The sequence below is a fragment of the Moschus berezovskii genome, chromosome 18, assembly GCF_049115385.1.
Source record: "Moschus berezovskii isolate FMDL1 chromosome 18, NW_MosBer_1.0, whole genome shotgun sequence".
NCBI lineage: Eukaryota > Metazoa > Chordata > Mammalia > Artiodactyla > Moschidae > Moschus > Moschus berezovskii.
The window spans coordinates 54,128,487-54,155,140 of NC_142477.1; the positions used below are offsets into that span (position 1 = coordinate 54,128,487).

The window sequence follows — 26,654 nt, forward strand, 5'->3', positions numbered from 1 at the left end:
TTATAATGAAAAAAAACTTAACTCTATTGCTTACTTTTACATTATAATTTCATGACCACTGAATTTTCTTTATTCATTTATGTTTTTAAAATTGAAGTTCAGTTGATATACAATGTTAATTTCAGGTATACTAAATAATAATTTGACATCTGCTTACATTATGAAATGGTTACCACTGAACTTTCTTTTAAAAGTACAACTTTTTAAGTAAACATTGCCTTTTGTGTACTAGATTCAAGCTTAACAGAGTAAATCTTTATGAAAATAAAAGGTTATTTTTATTGCCAATAAGTGAATAAAAATATTTTTACTGTCAATAAAAGTAACAAATGACTACATTTATATTTCAGTTCAGTTCAGTCGCTCAGTTGTGTCCGACTCTCTGCGACCCCACAAATCAGCACACCAGGCCTCCCTGTCCATCACCAACTCCCGGAGTTCACTCAAACTCATGTCCATCGAGTCGGTGATACCATCCAGCCATCTCATTCTCTGTCGTCCCCATCTCCTCCCACCCCCAATCCCTCCTAGCATCAGAGTCTTTTCCAGTGAGTCAACTCGTCGCATGAGGTGGCCAAAGTATTGGAGTTTCAGCTTCAGCATCAGTCCTTTCAATGAACACCCAGGATTGATCTCCTTTAGAATGGACTGGTTGGATCTCCTTGGATTTATCAAATGGGTCTTTCTTATAGTTTGACAATTTTTGTACATTTTACCTAATTGAGAACTGCCTATAAGCAAGATGTCACTAATCAGAGCTAGGGAAAGCACAAATGGCTGTGGTTGGCCAGGTGACTGGGGAAAAAGAGAATTAAGTATTATTTCCCACAATAACAGAATTTTAAAAGAAAAGTTATCTTAAATACTTCCTTTATTTTTCATCTTTCCAAATTAACAAAGTAATCTATGTCTTTAGTACACAACAATAAAAAAATTTATTTTCGTTTATAAACTGCAGTTTATACCCTCAACAGGAACTTACATTTCCTTAACTGTTTATTCATGAAGTTATACATGCTTCTTTGTCTTCATAAACAGTCATTTTCTTAATGATTCAATATTATCAAGAAGATAATTTTTATATTCTGCTTAAACAGTGATGTTTTATCAGGCCTACTGAGCTCTGTGGGAATACGTGCACCAGAGCCTTTGCTCTATTGTCCAGCTAGGGCTTCCCAAGTGCACTAGTGGTAAAGAATTTGCCTGCCAATGCAGGAGATGCAAGAGATACGGGTTCAGTCCCAGGGTGTGGAAGAGCCCCTGGAGGAGAAAATGGCAACCCACCCTGGAGAATTCCATGGATAGAGGAGCATGGTGTGCTACAGCCCAGGAGGACGCAAAGAGTCTGACATGACTGAGCCCATATACCATCCATGGTCCAGTTATTACCGATCTATTTCCTCTCTAGCTCTACTTTGCTTTTACTTGGACAAGACTGATAAACTAGACAAGTGGGATTAGTAAAATTACATGTTAAATAATGGGTTCAGTTAATGAGGGCCAAACAGCCTATATGTTATGAATAAAGTTCTTTATGGCTGTATATAAACAGTATATTTTTTAACAGCTTTCCTATGATTAATCATATTATTTGTAGCTGAATTCTAATGGTTATCCTCTTTACACACATACAAACTGAGTGCTTTGTTTTCTCTTTAAAGTTGTTCTATCACTTTAATGCTACTTGAAAAGTAGTAACTTGCAATGACAGCAATCCATACTGGAGCTCTTACTTTCTGTCCTTCATTAGTACTTCCAGTTTAAAAGACAAGAAAATCTAAGTTCTGATTCTGCTTCCCTTGTTCAACAGCTAAAAAAAGTTAACAAGCCACCCAGATGCTCAGGGAAATTTTTCTCATTAAAGGATGAAGTTAAATCAGGTACAGAGAACATACTAGTTAGGAGCAGAGATTGGATTACCTTGTATTTTTCTTACTTTACAGTTTTCTAAGCATTCCTTTGATGATCAAAACAACAGAGAGTATTATAAGAAGATAGTATTAACCCCACTTAGCTTTGGAGAAGGAAATGGCAACCCACTCCAGTGTTCTTGCCTGGAGAATCCCAGGGACGGGGAAGCCTCGTGGGCTGCCATCTATGGGGCCACACAGAGTTGGACACGACTGAAGCGACTTAGCAGCAGCAGCAGTCCATAAACAAACCCTGCAGTTTAGTGAGGTCAATAAGTGTGACTTGCTGAGAGTCACAAATCTAGTTAACAAGAGTTAACTAGTAAGTAACAATGATAAACTGGAAGTCTTTTCAATGGACCACAAAGCCTACAAAGCAGAAAAGAATAAGTACAAGAAAAATCTGTCTAAAGAACTAGAAAAGAGACATCGACTTAAGTGTTTCTAGCAAGGTATACCTCTTAAATAGGTGCGATGTACGGTACCATCTTCTTGTTGCCAGTCTGGGATACAGGGCGATTTATCAGATAACACACACCACTCAAGTATGTATCTGTTTACAGATTCATTTGGAGCAGTCCATTCTACCCAAAGCAGGTTATCTTTGGGAAATGCTTTAAGATCGGTTACAGGATGAGTAGCTTTAAAAAAAAAAGTATGAATACTGATATGATAAATGAACATTTGAAACTCTGAAGTTCCAACATTTTACATTCATTTTCATAACCATGTGATCTGTCTTGCTATCACGTTTTCGTAGCACATAAGATTAGACTGTATTTATATGAATAAAAGCACTAATGTATACATAAACAGTCATTTTCAAACTTTAATTCCTTTCCCAAAATTCTTCAAGTATTTTGTATATGTAAGTTGCATTTTCTTCTTCTTTGAAAGCTATAGATAAAGCTATAGAAAAATAATATATTTAAGTTAAATGTATGTAATAAGTTCCTCAAGCCTAAAAAATATATTTTTAAAAAAGGACAAATAATCATAAAATGCTTAAACAAACTAAGTAGCTTAGTGCAAAGTTTACGTGAACCACAAAATGATGGAACAATTTGGCTGCTGATTAATTTCTAAAAATTTAACCACCGTAGATGCTGAGGACATAGTCTTAGACTACTTATGTTTTTACAGGAGTCCTGTCCATACCTAACTACCCTTTACCATTCATAAGTGAGGCTCCATCTTAGGGACAAACCTTGAAAATCCCAGGCAGGGATAGTTAAAACAGACGCATCTGATTTGCCAACAAGATTTCTTGCTGTCAGAGTTGCTATGTAGCGATCATTTGTGACGTTTACTGTCAGTTTTGTGTCAGTAACTGTGTAATTTTGTGAATGTGATTTCCATCTTGTGAGAGTCACTTCATAATCCAAAATTTTTCCATTAGCTTCAAAAGGAGGCAATGTCTGTAATAAAACAATTTACTTTTAAAACGTATTTCATAAATCTTGAATAAAGGTAATGTTTTTCTTCATGCTCACAAATTCTATTATGTCAAATCTCTAAATATTTAATTGCAAGGGGCTGGCAACCTTACTTTGAACTCACTACTGAAGGGAAACTACTACACAATGAAGAGTAAAAGCATGGCTTCAACTCAGAGAGAAAGCGGCACCATTCTGTTTGCTATTAGTTCTCTATACAGTTCTTCACTGATGGTATGCTGGCCTAAACTATTTTAAGTCTGAATATTTTTCTTTCTACCTTATTTTAGAATGATCCACTCATGACCATTTATGGAGTGCACAACAACTTTATTTCCTATTACCAGCATACACTCTTGACTACCCCAAATGTTAATTATTTTTTATGAGGCACTGAGGAAAGTTTGATAAAACACAGGCCCCTTACAGAACTTTCACAGAATTATGCTGAAATATCTATGAGGTATCACTGGCAGTTTATGAACCATTTTTTTTAGTATATATAAAGCTTTGCATTTTTATTAAAGTTATCAAATACTATTTGATACCAAAAATTAAGCCCCACCCATGATACCATATAAAATATATTTATACGAGGTAAAAGGATATAGTCAATTTATTTTTCTTACCTTCCATTTGAGTTGTACAGATCTAGTGCCATGAGCATGAGATGGCTCTATCTTATACCAGAAACTTGGTGCCTTGGATGGTCCTAAAGAAATGATATAAAATTTTTAAAATAAAAGTTTCTATTATAACAAGATAAGCTAAAATCCTAGAAATTATTCTCTTACTTTGTTTTTAATATTCTTGCCCTTCAATGATATGGTGTCTCTCTTTCTTTCTTTATACCAGCATTTTCCCACCTTAGCATGATATGTCTTGGACTTTACCCTTAGTCAGGGTGATAGCTTAACAATTTAGATTATATTGCAACTCTTTAGTAATCTTGCAATTGTAAAGGTACAAATATATCCTAAGCAATAACCAAAGACGTATCACTTTCTTATTGCTAAAAAATCAAACTGAAATATATTTAAATACATGCATACAATCCCTAAATGCATATATTTAAGGATATAAAACAAGTTAAAATAAATGGAGTAGGCAAAGTATTACCTTATATTGGGAGTCAATGTAATGGAATATAATATAAATAAATTCACAGGATTGTTGTAATAATCACCAACCATGTGAAAAAGCACTTTACAAAACATCAAATCTGACTGCTAATTGCTGCTACTGCTGCTGTTAAGTCACTTCAGTCGTGTCCGACTCTGTGTGACCCCACAGACAGAAGCCCACTAGGCTCCCCCATCCCTGGGATTCCCCAGGCAAGAACACTGGAGTAGCTTGCCATTGCCTTCTCTGACTGCTAATTAGGTTTTAAAAATTCAAAAATTTTATAATGGCAAAATATGGCATTAAATAGAATAAAAAACCATCTGAGTAAAACCTAAGCAGTGTTGTGCTGACCATGAAGAAGTAATTACAGGTGGACAAAACAAAGAGGAAAGGTACACCAGGAAGGCTGGGGGGGAAGCTGCTGGTACAGGGGGTTTGAATAGATATATACATGAGTACAGTGCAGCACTCTGAAAGAATAAAGAACACAAAGGTATAAAGGAAATTTATAGGCTAGAAATGGTTTCGAATATTAGAAAAAACTCTGGCTTCTTTCACTAATTTGAAGAAATGCATAATCCAATTGTTCATAGCTTTTTGGACACCAGAAATCTCTTTTGATTTGACAAAGGTTCTGTGCCATCTCTCCAGAAAAAGCACACAAGTATGAACCTCAATATTTTGTCTACATCTTAAAGTAGTATGGGAACTCCCCCAAACTGATTAACATACTTTTAAACTCTTCAAGAATACCAGTTTCAAAATTCCTAGACAAGACAAAGGAATCTGACTCTCAAACCAGCAAGAGTAGGATTACTTTCTTTCTTGGCATTTTTCAGAATAAGAGAAAATTTGTGGTGGAGAACGGTATTTTACTCTTCTGCCTTTGACATTCTCAATTCACATAACTGTGGAAGTGAAGGGATTTAGGAGTCAGGGAAGGTTTCAAAGTTATAGCTGCTGCCACTGACACCTCAAGAGGGTGACCATGACAAGAAAATGTTCAGAAAAAAAATCTGTATTCCATAGGATTATTTTTAATTAAAGGCTAACTGCTTTATAACATTGTGCTGGTTTCTGCCATGTGTCAACATAAATCAGCCATAGGTATACACATGTCCCTTCCCTCTCGAACCTTGCGCCCACCTCCCACCCCATCCCTCTAGATTGTCACAGAGCACTGGTTTAAACTCCTAAGTCATTCAGCAACTTCCCACTGGCTGTCTATCTTACACATGGTAGTATCTGTTCCCATTCGTCCAGCCCTCTCCTTCTCCCCTGTGTCCACACGGCTGTGTCTCCACTGCTGCCCTACAAGCCGGTTCATCAGTACCATCTTTCTAGACTCCATATATATGTGTGAATATACAATATTTACCTTTCTCTTTCTGACTTATTTCATTTTGTATAATAGGCTCTAGGTTCATCCACCTCACTAGAACTGACTCAAATGTGTTCCTTTTTATGGCCGAGTAATATTCCACTGTATACATGCACCACAGCTTCTTTATCCATTCATCTGTCGATGGACATCTAGGTTGCTTCCATGTCCTTGCTACTGTAAATCATGCTGCAATGAACACTGGGGTACAAGTGTATTTTTCAATAATGGTCTTCTCAGGGTATATGCCAGTAATGGGATTGTTGGGTCATATGGTAGTTTTATCCCTAGTTTTTAAAGGAATCCCCATACTGTCCTCCATAGTGGCTGCATCAATCTGCATTCCCATCAACAGTGCAAGAGGGTTCCCTTTTCTCCACACCCTCTCCAGCATTTACTGTTTGTAGATTTTTTGATGATGGCAATTCTGACTGGTATGAGGTGATTTCTCATTGTAATTTTGATTTGCATTTCTCTAATAATGAGTGATGTTAAGCATCTTTGCATGTATTTATCAGCCATCTGTGTCTTTGGTGAAATGTCTGCTTAGGTCTTCTGCCCACTTTTTGATTGGGTTGTTTTCCTGGTATTGAGTTGCATGAGCTGCTTATTTATTTTGGAGATTAATCCTTTGTCAGTTGTTTATTATTTTCTCCCATTCTGAGGGTTGCCTTTTCACCATGTTTTTAGTTTCTTTTGCTGTACAAAAACTTTTAATTAGGTCCCACTTGTTTTTGTTTTTATTTCCATTTTTCAAGGAGATAGGTCATAGAGGATCTTGCTGTGATTTATGTCAAAGAGTGTTTTGCCTATGATTTCCTCTAAGAGCTTCAGTTTCTGATCTTACATTTAGGTCTTTAATCCATTCTGAGTTTATTTTTCTGTATGGTGTTAGGAAGTGTTCCAATTTCATTCTTTTTCAGGTAGCTGTCCGGTTTTTCCAGCACCACTTATTAAAGAGACTATCTTTTCTCCATTGTATATCCTTGCCTCTTCTGTCAAAGATAAGGTGCCCATAGGTGCGTGTATTTATCTCTGGGCTTTTTATCTTCTTTCATTGGCCTATGTTTCTGTTTTTGTGCCAATACTATACTGTCATGATAACTGTGTTTGAGTCTCCTTTTCCCAGCCTTTAGGTTTGTATTCCTTCTTCCTTTTGGTTTCTGCCCTTGGTGGGTGAGGTTGTTCCAGTGGTAGGCTTTATGTTGGGGAAGGACTTGTGCCTGCCTTCTGAGGGGAGGAGGTGAGTTTTTTCCCTCTGATGGGCAGGGCTGTGTAAGGTAGTATTTTCGGGTGTCTGTGGGAGGCTGGTCTGCTGATGACTGGGTTTGTTTTTGTCTTGCTTGTTCTTTGGGTGAAGAATCCTGTTCTGGGTGCTGCTGGGTCCTGGATACAGGTAGAAGTCTTCATGGGAGTTCTCACTGATTAATACTTCATGGGGTCAGGAGTTCTTTGGCAGTCTAGTGTCCTGGATGCAACCCTCTCACTCCAAAGGCTCAGGGCCTGATATCTGGCCAGGAACCAAGACTCCATAAGCCATGTGTTATGGCATTAAATAGGACTGAAACAAACACAGGGCTTCCCAAGTAGCTCAGATGGTAAAGAATTTGCCTTCAATGTAGGAGACCCAGGTTCTATCCCTGGGTCAGGAAGATCTCCTGGACAAGAGCATGGCAACCCACTCCAGTATTCTTTCCTAGAGAATCCTATGGACAGAAGAGCCTGGCAGGCTACAGTTTCACGGGGTCACACAGAATCCGACATGACTGAGTGACTTTCACAACAAACACACAAAACAGAAAACAAAACAAGAAACAAAAAATGAATCCCAAATAGTAAATATAAAACCAGACAAATGTCAAAAACAAAGGTGTGCACACACACGCATGCACAGAACAGTCCAAAGAAAAGAAAGTATAAGAGAGTGACCTGGTGAACAAAGGAAACCAAAAATGGTATCAACCAATTAAAAACAAAACACAAATCAGAAAGCAAGACAAAGCAGACTGCCAACTGGGTAATACAGCAAAAAAAAAACCAAAACAGACTAATGAACAGAGTGAAAGAAAAGGAAGGCAAGAGATAGAAAAGCAAAGTTAAACAGAAGTATATTAAAAAAAAGATTTATATATATTAAAGAATATACCAGGAAAAGAACAATAAGAAAAATAAACAAGCAAAAAAAAAAAAAACCCATAAAACTGCAAAAAGACAACACAGACGTAGAAGTATATAAAGGAAATACATAGTGTGATTTTAAAAAAAAAGTTCTCCAAAGCTTAAGTAGAGTTAATAATAATAAAATGAACGACCACAGCAACAGGGGAAAAAAAATTCCAGAACCAACTACAGAGTGAATCAGAATAATAATAAAAATTTTTTTTCTCTGATCTCAACTGTCAGCATCCTTTCTCTCACTGTGAATCACCTCTGCCTCCCTGGGATGCCCTCCAATACCGGGCTGGTCTCTGGACCTGCTGTGGATACAGCTCAGACTCTATAATCTGGCCCTATTCCTGAATGTTCTTGCATCCAATGTCCACAGCTGCCAGAGTTAGGCATTTTCTTTTGTGGGAATTCTCATTCTCCTTTTATATATTCCATACACACAGAGTCTGCCTACTTGACTGTGCAGGTTTAATCTGCAGCTTGTACAGCTGGTAGAAAGGTGAAAGGTTTTCAATCCTCTTCCTTAGCCACACTACCCCTGCAGTTCAGTTGTGGTTTTATCCCCCGCTTTGAATGTGAGTCATCCACAGGAGTTTGCTCCTGAGGCCGCCTTGGAGGACTTGGGTCTGCCTCAGTGAGGACCGGGTGTAGAGGTGGTGCAGCTGCTTCGATTATGGGGACCCTGGCAGTGCCAGGAACGTATGGGAGCTGGTGGCCACGGGTACAGGAGATATAGTGCTCTCAGGGTTTTTCTAGCCTCTGGCCACTCTGCCCCAGAGAGGACAAAGCATGGAGGTGGTGTGGCTACTTGGATTATGGGGACCTTGGCAGCACAGGGGAGCCTGTGGCCATGGACACAGGAGGTATGTTAGGGTTTTCTCTAGCCTCTGGCAGCTCTGCCCCAGTAGGGATCAAGTGTAGAGGTAGTACAGTTGCTTGGATTGTGAGGACCCTTGAAAGGTTGTTGCTGAGCCATGAAAGATGCAAGGATTCTTGGCCTCCAGAGGAGAGGAATTCAACCCAGGGTCAGTAACGAGGCTTGATCGCTCAGAGCTTTTGTGTAATAAAGTTTTCCGTTCATCCGTTCAGTCACTCAGTCGTGTCCGACTCTTTGCGACCCCGTGGACTGTAGCCTACCAGGCTTCTCCGTCCATGGCATTCTCCAGGCAAGAATACTGGAGTGGGTTACCATTTCCTTCTCCAGGGGATCTTCCCAACCCAGGGATCGAACCCGGGTCTCCCGCATTGGAGGCAGACGCTTTAACCTCTGAGCCACCAAGGAAGCCCTTATAAAAGAGAGAAGACTTCTGACACAGACATCAGAAGGGGGCAGAAAGAGTGCTCCCCTGCTGGTCTTTAGCAGGAAGTTATGTATATATATATATATAGCTACTAGCAGGCTGCTAATTAGAGAAAGGAAATGTCTCAAAACTTCAGAGAACGGCACCAGACCCCTCACCCACATTCATTCTGAGATAACACTGGCACAAGGTGAGTCATCCTGGGCCATAAAATGATTGACATGAATCTTGAAGAAAGGCAGCTTTCCAAACAAATACATAGTCTCATTAACACAGATCAGGAGGACAACTGTACACTGGTTTGTTGAGCCATTATTGGTTCTGTGTGTGTGTGCGCGCTTCGTCGATCAGTCATTTCCAACTCTTGCAACCCCATAGACTAGCCTGCCAGGCTCCTTTGTCCATGGGATTCTCCAGGCAAGAATACTGGAGTGGGTTGCTGTTTCCTTCTCCAGGTGATCTTCCCAACCCAGGAATCGAACCCAAGTCTCTTGCATTGCAGGCAGATTCTTTACCAACTAAGCTATGAGGGAAGCCCCATATATACATATATACAAAATATATAATTTTGTATAGAAAAGGGAAAAAAAATCTGTCACTTGTAGTTTGTTTCCTCCTGCTGCTTAAGAGAGAGAAAAAATGTCTGACACTTGCAGCCTATTTCCTCTGTTTGGAGACCCCTAGCCTTCCTGCCTGTTACCCTCTCATCCTGGAGGCGCAAAGTGTGCAGGGATGCCAGGTGCCTCAGGTGCAGGAGCTGTGGCACTATTAAGAGTTTTTTTCTAACCTCTGGTGGCCTCCAGCCTCAAAGGACCTCCCTGGCTGGTCCTTTTCTTATTTCTTGGCAAAGAAGGCACTCAAAGGTCCCCCCAAGGTGGAGATTAAGTGTGAAAGTGTTAGTCGCTCAGTCATGTCTGACTCTGCAATCCCATGGACTGCAGCCCACTGGGTTCCTCTGTCTATGGAATTTTCCAGGCAAGCATACTGGAGGGGCTTGTCATTCCCTTCTTCAGGGAATCTTCCCAACCCAGGAATTGAACCCGGGTCTCCAGCATGACAGGCAGATACTTTACTGTCTGAGCCACCAGGGAAGCTGGTTGGGGTGCTTCTCTGTTGCTCAGTGTGTCAGGCACTCAAAGGGCCACTCTCTCTGGGTTCTTTCTCTGCTGATCAGCCGGCATGTGGGGATAGAGAGACTACAGCGATGGCTCCATCCCCTGCATGTGACTAAGCAGTATCACCTTACCTCCATGACTACCCGACTTTCCTCCAAAGGCATTCCCCTCTGCGATCTCCTCCCTCACATCTCTGGGGGCCATCTCCCTGCAGTTAACAGCAGAACTCACCCTGGGATTGCTCCCCAATCCCTACATTCCAGCTCCCAGCCACCACGCATTCCAGAGGACTTGCATTCCTGTCTGGGTACATATGGATGTGGCAAGGATTGTCTGTGTGGCTCTCACTCCATTCAGACTGTCACAGATCAATTGCTGCACTCTCTAACAGCTTCAAATGCTTCCCTGCATCCCAAACAATGCCCCAATGTGGTTATCTGACCCCTGCTTCAGTTCCCTCACCTCCAAGTACGGGTCCAGTCCTGCTTACTCTCCTCTTTTTCACTTCCTTCTTTCGTCCTACCAAGTTTTGCGTGGATCTATATATTCCTTTCCAGGGGTCAGGGACTCCTGCCTGCTCTCAGCTGGTGTTCTGAAAGATCTTCTGTATCTGAAGATGTATTCCTGAAACATTTGTGGAGATGTACTCCATGTCCACTACTCCTCTGCCATCTTGTCTCCTCCCCTCCATAGGATTATTTCTTGACAGTTATAGATGAAATTAGTAACATCAGATGCTTTGGGGAAGAAATCTTACTTCATATTGTGTATCCTTTTATGCCTTTTGGATTCTACCTATATGCACTGTATTATCATGACAAGCAAAGGGAAAATGAAAATAAACCAACCGATCAAATGCAAAGATGTTTTTTCAGGGGTTTATTAAGTACTAATAAAAAATGAATAAAAACTACAGTACAGCTATCTTTTTGATAGTGACAGTCTAATGCACATTTTGGTAGGTAGTATGATTTTAAAGATTCAGGATATGATCCTCTAGTTAGAGTTATTTCTAGACTACTCTCCTTTAATAAAATATTCTGGATTTACCAACTATTAATGATTTTCTCATTGTATCTAAGACACCATTCCACAATTTCCTTTAATTAGGTATTAAATAGATTTGTATTATCAATAATGTATATTAAATTTTACATCTTGAAATCCTTTAAAAAGTGTAAAATATCAGTTTGAATAAAATGATCACAAAAGATGCAATGAAGTCTATATTATTAAAAGCAGATAAAATTGATAGTCAAAATTCAAATTTTTTTTCTTCCTATATTCATTTACTTACTATCTTCATATGTGATACCACTTGCTTCTTCACTCCAGTCACTCCAAAATCCTTTACCGTCTTCCTTCATACAACGAATCCTAAACACATATTCTGTAAAAGGCTTAAGGTCCTGAACAGTGAATGAAGATCGGGTAGATGATGTATCTTCAGGAGGAACCTGAAAACAAAGCAAATTGACCAACAAAAAATTCAGAGGTATTTATTACAGATCTTCTAAACTGCCTAATATTTAGAAGCTAATTAATGAAACAAGCCTAATAACTAATGAAAAAAGACTAATGTGACTCAAGCTCGGCAGAGAAATAAATTCAAGTGAAAAAAGCAGTCAAAATTAGTAAAAGTTAATAGGTTTGGGAAATGTGGAAACAATTATTTCTTTATTTCTTTCTTCTATGCTCCTATAACACTCATGGTCTTAATAGGAAAAAGAGAAATTCCAATTAAAATTTAATTCAAGGAGGGTTTACTCAAGGAAATATGAGCAGAGAGTAGGAAACCCTGTTAGATATTATAGGCAGTATTCTGGGGCTTAGTGGTGTTACCACCTTTAGAATCAAAGGGAAGAGGGGTGGTACCAGAACCTGGAAGAACAGGGTCACAAAGGGTTAACTTGAGAGAAGTAGTGACTAGGTTGAGACAGGAAAGCTTTAGGGAGGAAGCAGCACAAAAAAAATATGCTGACCTCACTTCTCTCTTTCCTCCCTCTTGCCAAGACCCCTCTACAACCAACAGATAAAATCCATACAGGTCTGCATCCCAAGACAAAGAGTAGGTCAAGAAGGGTAGAATATAAATCTAGATGGGCAAAAGGAAGATATCCAGCCCAATTATGAAAAACAAAAGCTATCTTTGTAGATAAACTTGGTTTTCAGGGAAAAAAAGAGTAGACTAAACATAGATTTAGTGACTTCCCTGGTGGCTCAGGCAGTAAAGCGTCTGCCTACAATGCAGGAGACCCAGGTTGGATCCCTAGGTCAGGAGGATCCTCTGGAGAAGGAAATGGCAACCCACTCCAGTATTCTTGCCTAGAGAATTTCATGGACAGAGGATCCTGGCAGGCCCCAGTCCATGGGGTCGCAAAGAGTAGGACACAACTGAGCGACTTCACTTCACTTCAGACATAGATAAATAACAGGTTCTTTCTATCACTCTGAGATTTCAATATTGAATACAAAATGTGTCATTCTTTTTTCTACAATTAATACTCTATGATATTGAAAAAATTTTGAAGAACTTCTGGTACATATTTTCTCTGTACAATCCTCATGCACAACATGAAACATTAATCCACTTTAGTTTGTTGCTTTTTCTGATTGTATTCCGAGTCCATGTGGAATGGAGGACAGAAGCAGGAAGGTCACGGGCTCAATTCCCTTTGGAACTCATTATTGCAACCAGAGAGCAAAGGCATACTGTTAATGATAAACGGAGTTACAACAGAGAGTAGTATGCAGATCTCAATGCTATGATGATAGCCTTTTAAATTAAAAGCTCCTAGCATTTCTTCTGCTTATAACATCATCTTTGGGTGGTGGTGGTGGTATTCAGTCACTGAGTCGGATCCGACTCTTTGCAACCCCATGGGCTGCAGCACTCCAGGCTTCCCTGTCCTTCACTATCTCCCGAAGTTTGCTCAAACTAATGTCCACTAAGTCAATGATGCCATCCAACCATCTCATCCTCTGTTACTGCCTTCTCCTCCTGCTCTCAATCTTTCCTAGCACCAGGGTCTTTTCCAGTGAGTTGGCTCTTCACATCAGGTGGCCAAAATATTGAAGCTTCAACTTCAGCATCGGTCCTTCCAATGAATATTCAGGGTTGATTTCCTTTAGGATTGACTAGTTTGATCTTCTTGAAGTTCAAGGGACTCTCAAGAGTCTTTCCCGGTACCACAGTTTGAAAGGATCATTACTTTGGTGCTCAGCCTTATTTTATGGTCCAACTCTTACATCTGTATGTGACTAGTGGAAAAACTATAGCTTTGACGAGATGGACCTTTGTTAGCAAAATGATGTCTCTGCTTTTTAATACACTGTCTAGGTTTGTGATAGCTTTTCTTTCAAAGAGCAAGTGTCTTTTAATTTCATGGCTGCAGTCACCATCCACACTGATTTTGGAGCCCAAGAAAATAAAATCTGCTACTGTTTCCATTTTTCCCTATTTGCCATGAAGTGATGCGACCAGATGCCATGATCTTAGGTTTTGAATGCTGAGTTTTAAGCCAGCTTGTTCACTCTTCTTTTTCACCTTCATCAACAGGCTCTTAAGTTCCTCTTCAATTTCTGCCATTAGGGTGGTATTAACTGCATCTGAGGTGGTTGATATTTCTCCCAGCAATCTTGATTTCAGTTGGTGACTCATCCAGTCCAGCATTTCACATGATGTGAAAGAAAGTTAAAAGTAAATTGTTAGTTGCTCAGTTGTGTCCAACTTTGAGACCCCATGGACTGTAACCTATCAGGCTCTTCTGTCCATGGAATTCTCCAGGCAAGAATACTAGAGTGGGTTGCCATTCCCTTCTCCAGGGGATCTTCCCGACCTAGGGACTGAACCCGAGTCTGCCATACTGCAAGCAGATTCTTTACCATCTGAGCCACCAGGGAAGCTCACATCATGTACTCTGCATATAAGTTAAATAAGCAGGGTGACAATATATAGCCTTGACGGAGTCCTTTCCCAATTTTGAACCAGTCCATTGTTCCATGTTCAGTTCTAACTGCTGCTTCTTGACCTGCATATACATTTCTCAGGAGGCAAGTAAGGTACTCCCATCTCTTTAAGAATTCTCCACAGTCTGTTGTAATTTTGGGTATACAGTCCTTTTATTTTTCAATCTTATAATCACTCTATTTCATGGGTTGGCAAACTTTCTATAAAGGGCTAGACTGTAAATACTTCAGACTGTGGGCCAGATGGTCTCTGTTGCAGTTATTTAACTCTTTCTATGTAGCACAAAAATCATCAGAAAGAATATGTAAACAAATGTCTGTGGCTATGTTCCAATAAAACTTTATTTACAAAAACAGATGACAGGCTGAATTTGGCCTGCAGATGTAGTTGGTTAATGCCTGCTCTACCTTACCCATATAATCTCTTCATTCTTACTCCTCTACCTAATCTGCTTCCTGTTATCTGTGGTCCTTTCACTTTTCACCAAAAATGCTATTCCCTCTCATTCTGCATCACTTCCATATTTCACTTAAAATCTACTGTGCTGAGCAAAGTTGTATTCTCTGTCTGGATGTTTTCCTGCTGGTCCTTGCTTGAAATACAGATCTAGAACTGTCAAGCCAACTACTTCACATAACCAGACATTCAGAAAATGACTGAGACTTTTAGGTTAGTGGGTTAAAGAAAAGACTATTTGAATAAACAGTAACTTTCAATTTACCTGGTTCCAAGTTGAGGCATCTTTGGTCCTATACTGAATGTCGTATTTCAGAGTTATAAAACTCTTGAAACGTGAGTCAGTCCATGTCAATTTTAAAATACTAGACAGTTCCTTTGAGTTGTTGACTGATAAAATATGTGGTGGATTGAGCTTCACTGAAAAATAAAAAAGATCCTGATGTTTACCATGGTATACTTCTATAACTTCTTACAAAGTCCAATATACTCTTTATATTTTATTTCACAATATGCATTTATTCTCACCAACTGAACAAATTTTTCTAAAAAAATCCTATACCATACTACTATAATAGAAGGAAAAGGTTCCTAAAGAAATTCTAGTTCTTTTCCTTGTCAACTTATTATATTTGTTATTATTTTCAGGTTCAGATATTAAAAGTTAAATAGTGATGACATATGTAATTTAAAAAGTATAAAAATGAAGCATATACACTATGACGATAATGCTATAATATGTTTGATATCTGAATAGATATCAGAGATAATATTAAAAGTAAAAACAGCTGTCAGTGTGGTTGGATTATGGATATTTTTCTTTTTCCAAAGTATTTTAAAGTTGTTGGTAAAGTTAATTTGTAGAAGTCACTAAGAAAATAAATGCTTTTAATTAAATTCAAAACTAATTTATAAGATACTGTATATTCTAATAAATTCTCAAATTTAGGTTTATAAATACCTTTATCTATAGGATCAAAATTGATATGATCTGAGGCAACTTTCCCAAGGGCATTCTCTGCTTCTACCCAGACTTCAATGTTGACAAAATACACAGGAGGATAATCAACAGTGCATGAGGTGGGGGTGTCACGTTTTGCTTTACAATCATCAAACTTCTCTGTTGCCCTAAATACAAAAATGGTAAAATCAGTCATTAAAAATAGATTTAATAAATTAGAGTGAAAAAAAGGTTACTTGAAAAGTTTGATAAGACCCAGATTATCATGGCTTAGAATAAATAAGTTAATTTCAATAAGTTTAAAACACATTGTTGAACACTAGAAGCAAAATTTGTTAAAAATTCACCTGTTTTTAAAACTGAAGTTGATCTATATCTTAAAACACAAGATTATTTTCAAAATTTTACTCCAAGAATATCATATTTAGAATCTTATGCTCTAACCCAATGACCTTCTCCAAAACTTATTAGTGTTATTAGTCCTGTTTTTTTCCTTTCCTTGAACAGAATCTTTACAGTATCAGCAATGTCTTTCTTTAAGCACTGTATGCTTTTTCAAAACACAATATGCTAGGAGGTGATAGAGCAGGGATAGAATTTCTATCCTTCCAGAAAATTCCCTCAGCCCCTTTCCAACCACTCAACCACTTTCTAATTTCTATCACCATAGAAAGTTTCAAGTGATATGACTAAATTTACTCACATTTAAATCATGCATCAATTAAGAATATATATATGCTGTTTTTTTAAATAGAAGGATAAATCAAAACCAAACCAAAAAAGGTAACCTTTGGAAGGAGGAGGGAAATAAGGTAAAGGAGACAGGGAACGGAGACTTCTATAAACATACTTTGTCTTAGAAATTTGTGTGGATTAATTTATTACTTTATACAATGAAGAAAATTCTTAAAAACCACAAGCAAAATGAAACAGCTTGAAGAAAGGAGATATAGATGTTAGATGGATGAATTAACTAAAAACTTACAGTCCGGATTTTAAATTGGAAATACCAGTACGAGTTCATGATGTAAAAAGCCTAGAAACAACCACCCAGTAGCAATGAGCTCCCCAACACCCCAACTATAGTCTCTAAATTGTATCCCACACTAAGTGGAACCATGACTACTTGGGAATTGGTTGATTCTAGGTCTAGAACAGAAAACATATTAAGATGAACCTGGAACATTATGTCACTTCAGAAATCAGGAAGCTATCAAAGAACTAATGAATTTGGGTCAAAAGGATAAGCCAATCTGAAAAGTTCCCACTAACCAAAGATGGGCTTCCCTGGTGGCTCAGAGGTTAAAGCGTCTGCCTCCAATGCGGGAGACCCGGGTTCGATCCCTGGGTCGGGAAGATCCCCTGGAGAAGGAAACGGTAACCCACTCCAGTATTCTTGCCTGGAGAATCCCATGGACGGAGAAGCCTGGTAGGCTACAGTCCACGGGGTCGCAAAGAGTCGGACACGACTGAGCGACGGAACGGAACGGAACGGAACCAAAGATGGGACAATTTAAGTATTAAGAAGAACAACTGTAATGGATTAAAACACATCAAATCAGGAATTCCCAAAGGTCCATTAGCTGAGACTCTGCACTCCCAATGCAGGTGGTCAGGGTTCCACCCCTGATCTGAGAACTAAATCCCCCATACCGCAACTAAGAGTTCGCATGCTGCAACTAAAGAACCTGAATGATGCAACGAAGATCAAAGATCCTGCATGCTGCAACTAAGACCCGGTGCAGTCAAATAAATAAATGACAAGACATCAATGTTTAAATATGAATTCATAATGAGAAAAATCCCTTATATCTACCTTTGGAAGATTCTAGGGATTAATTAATCTAATTAATGATGTAAATGCTCAAGTGATTAAGGGTGGAAGTATATGGATGTCTCTAACTCACTCTGAAATTCATTAAAAAGAGATGGATTGGTAGATGGAGACAAGTACAATAAAATGTTAACTGTAGAATCTAGGTAATGAGTATGTATAAATGTTCACTGTAAAATTATTTCAACTTTTCTTTATATTTGAAAAAAAAAAAAAAACTAAACCTGTAATACCTGAAACCATAGCTCAAATTTTAATATAAAAACAAAAACAAAAACATTATATGGTTGTTCCTAAAGAAAATATACATAACTCCTATGAATTATTATTTTGGGGGAAAAAACTGATTAAATGTCTAGATCTAATGGCAAGTTTCAGTAAACAAAAGGACAGAGGAATGTGTTAAATAATGTATAGCCATTATTTTAACAACTGAACTGCAAAGAAAGAAGGCAGAACCTATGGTTAAGAGAGACAAGATATATGAATTGGCAATATATGGTGATTACTTAAATCGTGATTTGACAAGTGTAAAAATGTATCATGTGACAACTGGGAACATTTAAACACTAATTAAAAATGCAACAATATGAGAGTATTTTCAATTATATTTGGATTTTTTTTAAAGTGTCCTTATCTTTTCCATAAAAGTACTAAAATATTTATGGATGAGATGATATAACTATTTCTTTAAAACAATCTGAGTGTGGGGTATATATAAAGTAAGACTGGTAATGGGCTGATAATTATTGAAGCTCGGTGATGAGAGTGAGAATTTCTTACACTATTCTTTCTACTTTCATGTTTCAGGTGTTCTAAAATAAAAAGTTAAATAAAACATTAAAAATTTTCCATTTAATAATACTACCTCCTAAGATAAAAATTCTACCACAGAGGCAAACTTAATAAATTCAATGTACAACAAATTTAAAATAACTTGCCACTCAGATTTTAAAGTGTAGTTTGTTTCCAGGTGTGTTTCCCTTCCAGGATCCCACTGACACATCATTTTCTTTCCTTCATTTACAATGCAACTCAAATTTTTAGGTTTTTCAGGAGGCACTAAAAGGGAAAAATTAGCAATTTTCAACAAGCTTCATATTCACAAAAAGCATGCAATTTATATACTCCTCTAGACATTTAAGATAACCAAAATCAGACAGAAAGAAACAAAAGCAAGAAAAGACATACTGAAATACTGGTGACTAAAAAATTAATTTCTTTTCTATGTAAATCCACACATTTTAGATAGTAACATACATTTTCTATCATACCTGTCATTAATAGGTATGTTTCAAATTAACTTACTACACAAAGTCATCTTTCATTTATAGCTGGAAAGCATTATCAACTGACTTCTCAAGTGTACTTTAGAAACTAATACTTGAAAGTTAGTAACAGGCAAGTAAACAGAAGCAAAAATGATTCATTTATATCTCTCCCTTCCCAAACTCCGCGGGAGAGAAAGCAAATGCTAAAATTACAGTGTTAGATGATCCTGGATCACAGTAAGTTTATTTCTCTATTCAACATAAAAGGACTCTCCAGTATTGATTCCCCTTCTTCAGACAGTTGCTTTCCGCTGCATTTTCTCCACAACTAAGGGATATTGAAAGTTACTATGAGCACAGGCACAGATTTCAACTCAACATTTTTGGTAGGTATCTCTTGTCAAAATATTTTTCTAGAAAGCTGACAGATGTTTGACTTTCAGGAAAAATATAAAACTTGTGTTATTCCTTAGGCTTTCATATATTTGTAATGCAAATGCAGTTCTACTTCTAGGCTTATTTTTTTTAAAACATTAAAAAAAAAAAAACAGTCCAAAACTCACTGAGCTGACAGTTACTGTATTTCAAAAAGACCAAAAAACAATGGACATTAAAGATGTAATTCAACAGTCATGACAAAGTCTGAAATAAAAAAAGTGAAACAAAACTTACAGCCTGAAATGATTCTGATTCCATAAACACTCCGATTAATCTGTCCAAACATACGAATGTTGCAAGTGAGCAGAGCATTTATTAAAGATATATTTGGAAATGTGACACTAGATGCTGTTCTGTTTATGACAGTATACTGTTTATAAGGAACAGTAACACGACTTGTCTTCCAGAAAATGTCATTAGCAGTCACATGATAATCATCCATACATTTTTCCTTTAGCACACAAACTGCCGTGAAATTTGAACCAAGTTGTATGACTGAAGATTCAGGGTGGATATGAGCACATGGAACTATAAGTTCACCTGGAAAGGAATAATAACAGAAAATTTAAGAAGAGACTGAATTTTTCTGGTACAAAATGACATTCTATATCAGTACAGTTCCTCTATCATTAAAATATCTCTAAAGACACAGAAAGTGGTCATGTATGGATGTGAGAGCTGGACTGTGAAGAAAGCTGATTGCCGAAGAATTGATGCTTTTGAACTGTGTTGTTGGAGAAAACTCTTTGAGAGTCCCTTGGACTGCAAGGAGATCCAACCAGTCCATTCTAAAGGAGATCAATCCTGGGTGTTCATTGGAAGGACTGATGCTAAAGCTGAAACTCCAATACTTTGGCCACCTCATGAGAAGAGTTGACTCACTGGAAAAGTCTGATGCTAGGAGGGATTGGGGGTGGGAGGAGACGGGAAGACAGAGAATGAGATGGCTGGATGGCATCACTGACTTGATGGACATGAGTTTGTGTGAACTCCGGGAGTTGGTGATGGACAGGGAGGCCTGGCATGCTGTGATTCATGGGGTCACAGAGTCGGACACGACTGAGCAACTGAACTGAACTGAAAGACACAGAAAAAGAAGAAACACAGTGAAAGTATCACCAGAATTTAATGTCTAAATTTGAAAAGAATTATACCAATTATGTGGAAGATGGAGCTGGATTTTACACAGACAAAAAAAAAAAAACCTATGCAAATTTCAGCCTTTTTTATAACATTCTACTTTGCTTTAGGAAACAGTTTGCCTGTAGGGTGATTCATGTTTGCTCCGCCACCAATTCTGATTCTCAACTCACATCCAGTGTCTAAACAGACCTACCAGAAGACAGGCGGTGGTCTCTGCTTCTCACCAGTCCTGAATGCCTTTGAGGGTGCAGATGGGGGCATGCAAAGACAGTATACGTTGTTCATATGTCAAAATCAGACAAAAAGTAAAGAGTAAGGGTGTAGTAAAATAAAAACAGGATGAGTAAAATAAGATGACCAAATACACTGGTTTTAACAATAAGTATATGGGATACAATCTCATATTAAAAAACAAAGAGCCAAATTATATAAAAAAAATAAAATGCAACTACATGATTTTCCTATGACCTACTCCATGTTGATGACATCTAAACCCCTCTTTCTGACTCTAACTTCCTGTTTTCAGTGGCTTACAAGACATCCACCGGAGATATTTCATAAGTACTTTAAAATGAGCTTGTCTAAAATTATATGTATCACAGTTCACTTCAGTTGCTCAGTCATGTCCGACTCTTTGTGATCCCATGGATTGCACCATGCCAAGCTTCCCTGTCCATCACCAACTCCCGGAGTTTACGCAAACTCATGTCCATCAAGTCGGTGATGCCACCCAACCATCTCATCCTCTGTTGTCCCCTTCTCCTCTCATCTTTAATCTTTCCCAGCATCAGGGTCTTTTCAAATGAGTCAGTTCTTTGCATCAGGTGGCCAAAGTACTGGAGTTTCAGCTTCAGCATCATTCCTTCCAATGAATATTCAGGATTGATTTCCTTTTGGATGGACTGATTGGATCTCCTTGCAGTCCATGGGACTCTCAAGAGTCTTCTCCAACACCACAGTTCAAAAGCATCAATTCTTTTGTGCTCAGCTTTCTTTATAGTCCAACTCTCACATCCATACACGACCACTGGAAAAACCATAGCTGTGACTAGATGGACCTTTGTTGGCAAAGTAATGTCTCTGCTTTTTAATATGCTGTCTAGGTTGGTCATAGCTTTCCTTCCAAGGAGCAAGCATCTTTTAATTTCATGGCTGCAGTCACCATCTGCGGTGATTTTGGGGCCCCCCAAAATAAAGTGTGTCACTGTTTCCACCGTTTCCCCATCTATTTGCCCTGAAGTGATGGGACCGGAAAGGTTGGGGGCGGGAGAAGAAGGGGACGACGGAGAATGAGATGGCTGGATGGCATCACCGACTCTGTGGACATGAGTTTGAGTGTACTCCGGGAGTTGGTGATGGACAGGGAGGCCTGGCGTGCTGTGATTCATGGGGTCGCAGAGAGTCAGACACGACTGAGCGACTGAACTGAACTGAACTGATGGGACCGGAGGCCATGATCTTAGTTTTCTGAATGTTGAGCTTTAAGCCAACTTCTTCACTCTCCTCTTTCACTTTCGTCAAGAGGTTCTTTAGTTCGTCTTTGCTTTCTGCAGTAAGGGTGGTGTCACCTGCATATCTGAGATTATTGGTATTTCTCCTGGCAATCTTGATTCCAGCTTGTGCTACATCCAGTCCAGCATTTCTCATAATGTACTCTGCATATAAATTAAATAAGCAGGGTGACAATATACAGCCTTGACATACTCCTTTCCCAATTTGGAACCAGTTTGTTGTCCATGTCCAGTTCTAACTGCTTCTTGAACTGCATACAGATTGGTCAGGAGGCAGGTCAGGTGGTTTGGTATTCCCATCTCTTTCAGAATTTTCCACAGTTTGTTGTGACCCACACAGTCAAAGGCTTTGGCATAGTCAATAAACCAGAAATAGATGCTTTTATGGAACTCTCTTGCCTTTTTGATGATCCAGCAGATGTTCACAATTTGATCTCTCGTTCCTCTGCCTTTTCTAAAACCTGCTTGAACATCTGGAAGTTCTCAGTTCACATACTGGTGAAGCCTGGCTTGGAGAATTTTGAGCATTACTTTGCTAGCATGTGAGATGAGGGCAACTGTGCGGTAGTTTGAGGATTCTTTGGCATTCCCTTTCTTTGGGACTGGAATGAAAACTGACCTATTCCAGTTCTGTGGCCACTGCTGAGTTTTCCAAATTTGCTGGCATATTGAGTGCAGCACTTTCACAGCATCATCTTTCAAGATTTGAAATAGCTCAACTGGCATTCCATCACCTCCACTAGCTTTGTTCGTAGTGATACTTCCTAAGGCCCACTTGACTTCACATTTCAGGATGTCTGGCTCTAGGTGAGTGATCACATCATCATGATTATCTGGGTCATGAAGATCTTTTTTGTACAGTTCTTCTGCATGTTCTTGCCACCTCTTCTTAATATCTTCTGCTTCTGTTAGGTCCATACCATTTCTGTCCTTTATTGTGCCCATCTTTGCATGAAAATTCCCTTAGTATCTCTAATTTTCCTGAGGAAATCTAGTCTTTTTCATTCTATTGTTTTCCTCTATTTCTTTGCATTGATCACTGAGGAAGGCTTTCTTATCTCTCCTTGCTATTCTTTGGAACTCTGCATTCAAATGGGTATATCTTTCCTTTTTTCCTTTGCCTTTCACTTCTCTTCTTTTCATAGCTGTTTGTAAGGCCTCTTCAGACAATCATTTTGCTTTTTTTGCATTTCTTTTTCTTGGGAATGGTCTTGATCAATGCCTCCTGTACAATGTCATGAACCTCCATTCATAGTTCTTCAGGTACTCTATCAGATCTAATCCCTTGAATGTATTTGTCACTTCCAGTGTATAATTGTAAGGGATTTGATTTAGGTCATACCTGAAGGGTCTAATGGTATTCCACACTTTCTTCAATTTAAGTCTGAATTTGGCAATAAGGAGTTCATGATTTGAGCCACAGTCAGCTCCTGGTCTTGTTTTTGCAACTGTATACAGCTTCTCCATCTTTGGCTGCAAAGAATATGATCAATCTGATTTCGGTGTTGACCATCTGATGATGTCCATGTGTAGAGTCTTCTCTTGTGTTGTTGGAAGAGGGTGTTTGCTATGACCAGGGTGTTCTCTTGGCAAAACTCTGTTAGTCTTTGTGCTGCTTCATTCTGTACTGCAAGGCCAAATTTGCCTGTTACTCCAGGTGTTCCTTGACTTCCTCCTTTTGCATTCCAGTCCCCTATAATGAAAAGGACATCTTTTTTTTTGGTGTTAGTTCTAGAAAGTCTTGTAGGTCTTCATAGAACTGTTCACCTTTGGCTTCTTCAGCATTATTGGTTGGGGCATAGACTGTGTCACAGTCCCTTCCAAACTTCTTCTTACTTCTCTGTTGCTGCTGACGATACCACTCCCATCCATCGCCTAGGCCAGACAACGTTGCAGTCCTCCCTCTCTAAGTAGCCTCCTCCCACACTCCCTGGGTCATTTTGTTTCTATAATCTTAGTATGTCCAGCAACCTCTTCTCATGACCCTTATTTTGGCTGCTGGCACTCAGGCTATCATATTATACCACAATCTGACCTCCTTCTAGTTTATCTTAAACATATAGCTCCCAAAGTTACTGTTCAAAAATGATTATGCCATTTCCCTATTTTAAATTATTTAATGACTACCTATTACCATCAAGATAAAATGCTCAATACTTAACATGATTCTATCCTCCTTCTCTATTCTGTCTAGAAACTTAAAGCAGCTTTCTTGAGTGAATCCCATTTGCCAATGGAATTTGAAGTTCTAACAGCTTCAATTTATTCACTTGGAAAATGAAGTTAATAATGGATATCTTGAAAGTTTTTTGAGATCAGATATTAGTTCTGTAAAGAACCTACTACAATGCCTGGTCTTCATAAGGCTTCCAATAAATGGTAGCCTATCACCATTACTTGGCTTCCCTGGTGTCTTCGTGGTAAAAAATCCACCTGACAGTGTAGGAGATGCAGGTTTGCTCCCTTGGTTGGGAAGATCCCCTGGAGAAGGAAATGGCAACCCACTCTAGTATTCTTGCCCAGGAAATTCCATGGACAGAAGAGCCTGGTGGGCTGCCGTCCCTGGCGTTTCAAAAGAGTCGGATATGACTTAGCAACTAAACAACAATCAATCATCATTACTACTACTATCCAGAGACAAGTAATCTAGTCACATTGACAGAATCTGGAAAGGTCTCTCAGAGGTGACTGGTTCTAGCAGTTAAGGTAAAAGATGTATAGAATCAGAGAATTAAGAAACTGACAACAACCTTGGAGAGAATTTACTTCAAGCGTTTCTTTTTATAAAGAACGCTGAGATACTCTTATGGAGTCAACCTCAAATATCAGGCAGATTCTTCCAATTCTCAACTTGGTCCCAGGCTAGACTGCACAAAGGATAAAACCACTTTTAAAAACTAAACAATTAACTTCTTATTCCATATCTGTCATTAAGTTCATAAGGCCCAGAGTCAAAATGTTTGTTTCAAAACGTATGATGCAGCCTATTTACACGACCTTGCCATTATTGATACATGTCTATGGCAAGTCCTAGTGCACAAACTCCTTTCAATTTCCATCTTGTGACATACTAGTAAGTTACCTTGTGATAATGAGCAAGTCCTTAAAACTCCTCCAATCTTACTTTGTTCCTTGGTAAAATCATTTCTGTTTGACTTTATAATAATGAGAGGGAACCTTACCTAGGAAATATACTTCAGAGTACTAAAGAACATGAGATATAGCCAGATACTAAATAACAATTTTTAATCACACAGAATAATAAATACTAGAAACAGGCAAATGTTCCAGTTTTCAAAATGAAACACAGGGTCACTGAAACCATCCTGTGCCAAATAAAACCTACTTTTACAAGGCTACCAGGTTGATTTTTGACTACTCTCGATCTATAAAAACAGATATTTCATAACTTCAAACTAATAGATTTTCACTTGATTGATTACCTACATAGAAAAAAATCACTGACTAAAAAAGGTCAATGAGAGGGAGGCTAAAGTAGTATGCTGAAGGGCCTCCTCTCAAACCTTGGGGCAGACTGTACTTTCCAAAGAAGGTCTTACTTATAAATGTATCCCATTCAACATGCTCATCTTACAAAGTGACTAATACTCCTCCAAAGAAATGGGGTCTGTTTCCCTTTTGCTCTCAGATCTTGAGGGTGCTTATGCCTGCCCTAGCCAACAGAGTGTGCTAAGTGACTTCCAAGGCTAGATCATAAAAAAATACAACTTCTGACTAGATCTCTTTTTCTCTTGTGACATTTGCCATGGAACCCAGCCACGTGTAAGGAAGCCAAGGCCACAAGGAGAGACCACATGTGGTGTTCTAGCCTAGAGCCCCAAAGCCCTCAATCTACAGCCAGCATCAACACAAGACATAATAAGTGAATGAGACTTCAGATGACTCCAGCTCCTCATCTCTGAATATTCTAGCTGAGGGCCCAGATATCACAGAGAAAAGAAGAATCTGTGTGTCTGACTGAGCCTGTCACACATAAACCATGAGAAATAATAAGTAATGCCATTTTAAGGCATGAAGCTTTAGAGTAATCTGTCTGGCAGCAACAGTAATGTAGTCCTATTATTTTCAACCTTTTTATCAACAATTTAGGGGGAAAACAGACACACACACTTATCAAATCAGCAAAAGATTATAATGGATTGCCAACAATTTGGATAATGTCAGGATTCAAAATTGTGCTGAAGGACTAGACTGATAGGCTAATAAATTTCGCAAAATCATCTTCTACTTAGGTTGATAAATTAATATAGAGTGAAGGGGAAATGGCTTAAAAATAACTGACGTGAAAACAATCAGAATTTTCACTGACTGGTAGATAGCTTAACATAAAACTACAGTGTATCTTAACTGGCAAAAAATTATGTTGCTTTAATAAAAATGATCCTTCAAAAGTAAATAATAAAATCACTACACTCAGAATATGTTGAGTTCTGATATATTTTTTTTCTTAAGTGCATTTTATTCAAACCTTAATAATAAATAATATATTATTACATTCCTTTTTATAAAGCGTACTATGGACCAGCTACTGCCCAAATGCTTTCTGTGTATTAACTCATTTAAATCTCACAATAACCCTAGAAGTTAGAGACATTACTATCCCCATCTTACA

The 26,654-nt window shown here is 38.4% G+C and overlaps 1 protein-coding gene across 2 annotated transcripts in view; it reads right to left on the reverse strand.

Moving 5' to 3' along the window:
• The window catches only part of IL6ST (interleukin 6 cytokine family signal transducer), a 63,165-nt gene that overhangs the window by 15,422 nt on the left and 21,089 nt on the right, over positions 1-26,654 (reverse strand). Inside the window, exons 3-11 of one of the 2 annotated variants that reach the window (XM_055422035.2) lie at positions 20,704-20,747; positions 19,602-19,907; positions 18,600-18,720; positions 15,825-15,991; positions 15,129-15,283; positions 11,735-11,894; positions 3,976-4,058; positions 3,118-3,328; positions 2,369-2,551 (exon numbers count right to left, since the gene is read on the reverse strand). In XM_055422035.2, the coding sequence (XP_055278010.1) occupies positions 2,369-2,551; positions 3,118-3,328; positions 3,976-4,058; positions 11,735-11,894; positions 15,129-15,283; positions 15,825-15,991; positions 18,600-18,720; positions 19,602-19,809 (1,288 nt within the window). In that variant the 5' untranslated portion in view covers positions 19,810-19,907; positions 20,704-20,747. The remainder of the gene's footprint in view (positions 1-2,368; positions 2,552-3,117; positions 3,329-3,975; positions 4,059-11,734; positions 11,895-15,128; positions 15,284-15,824; positions 15,992-18,599; positions 18,721-19,601; positions 19,908-20,703; positions 20,748-26,654) is intronic. The other variant, XM_055422034.2, reaches the window with a different exon arrangement.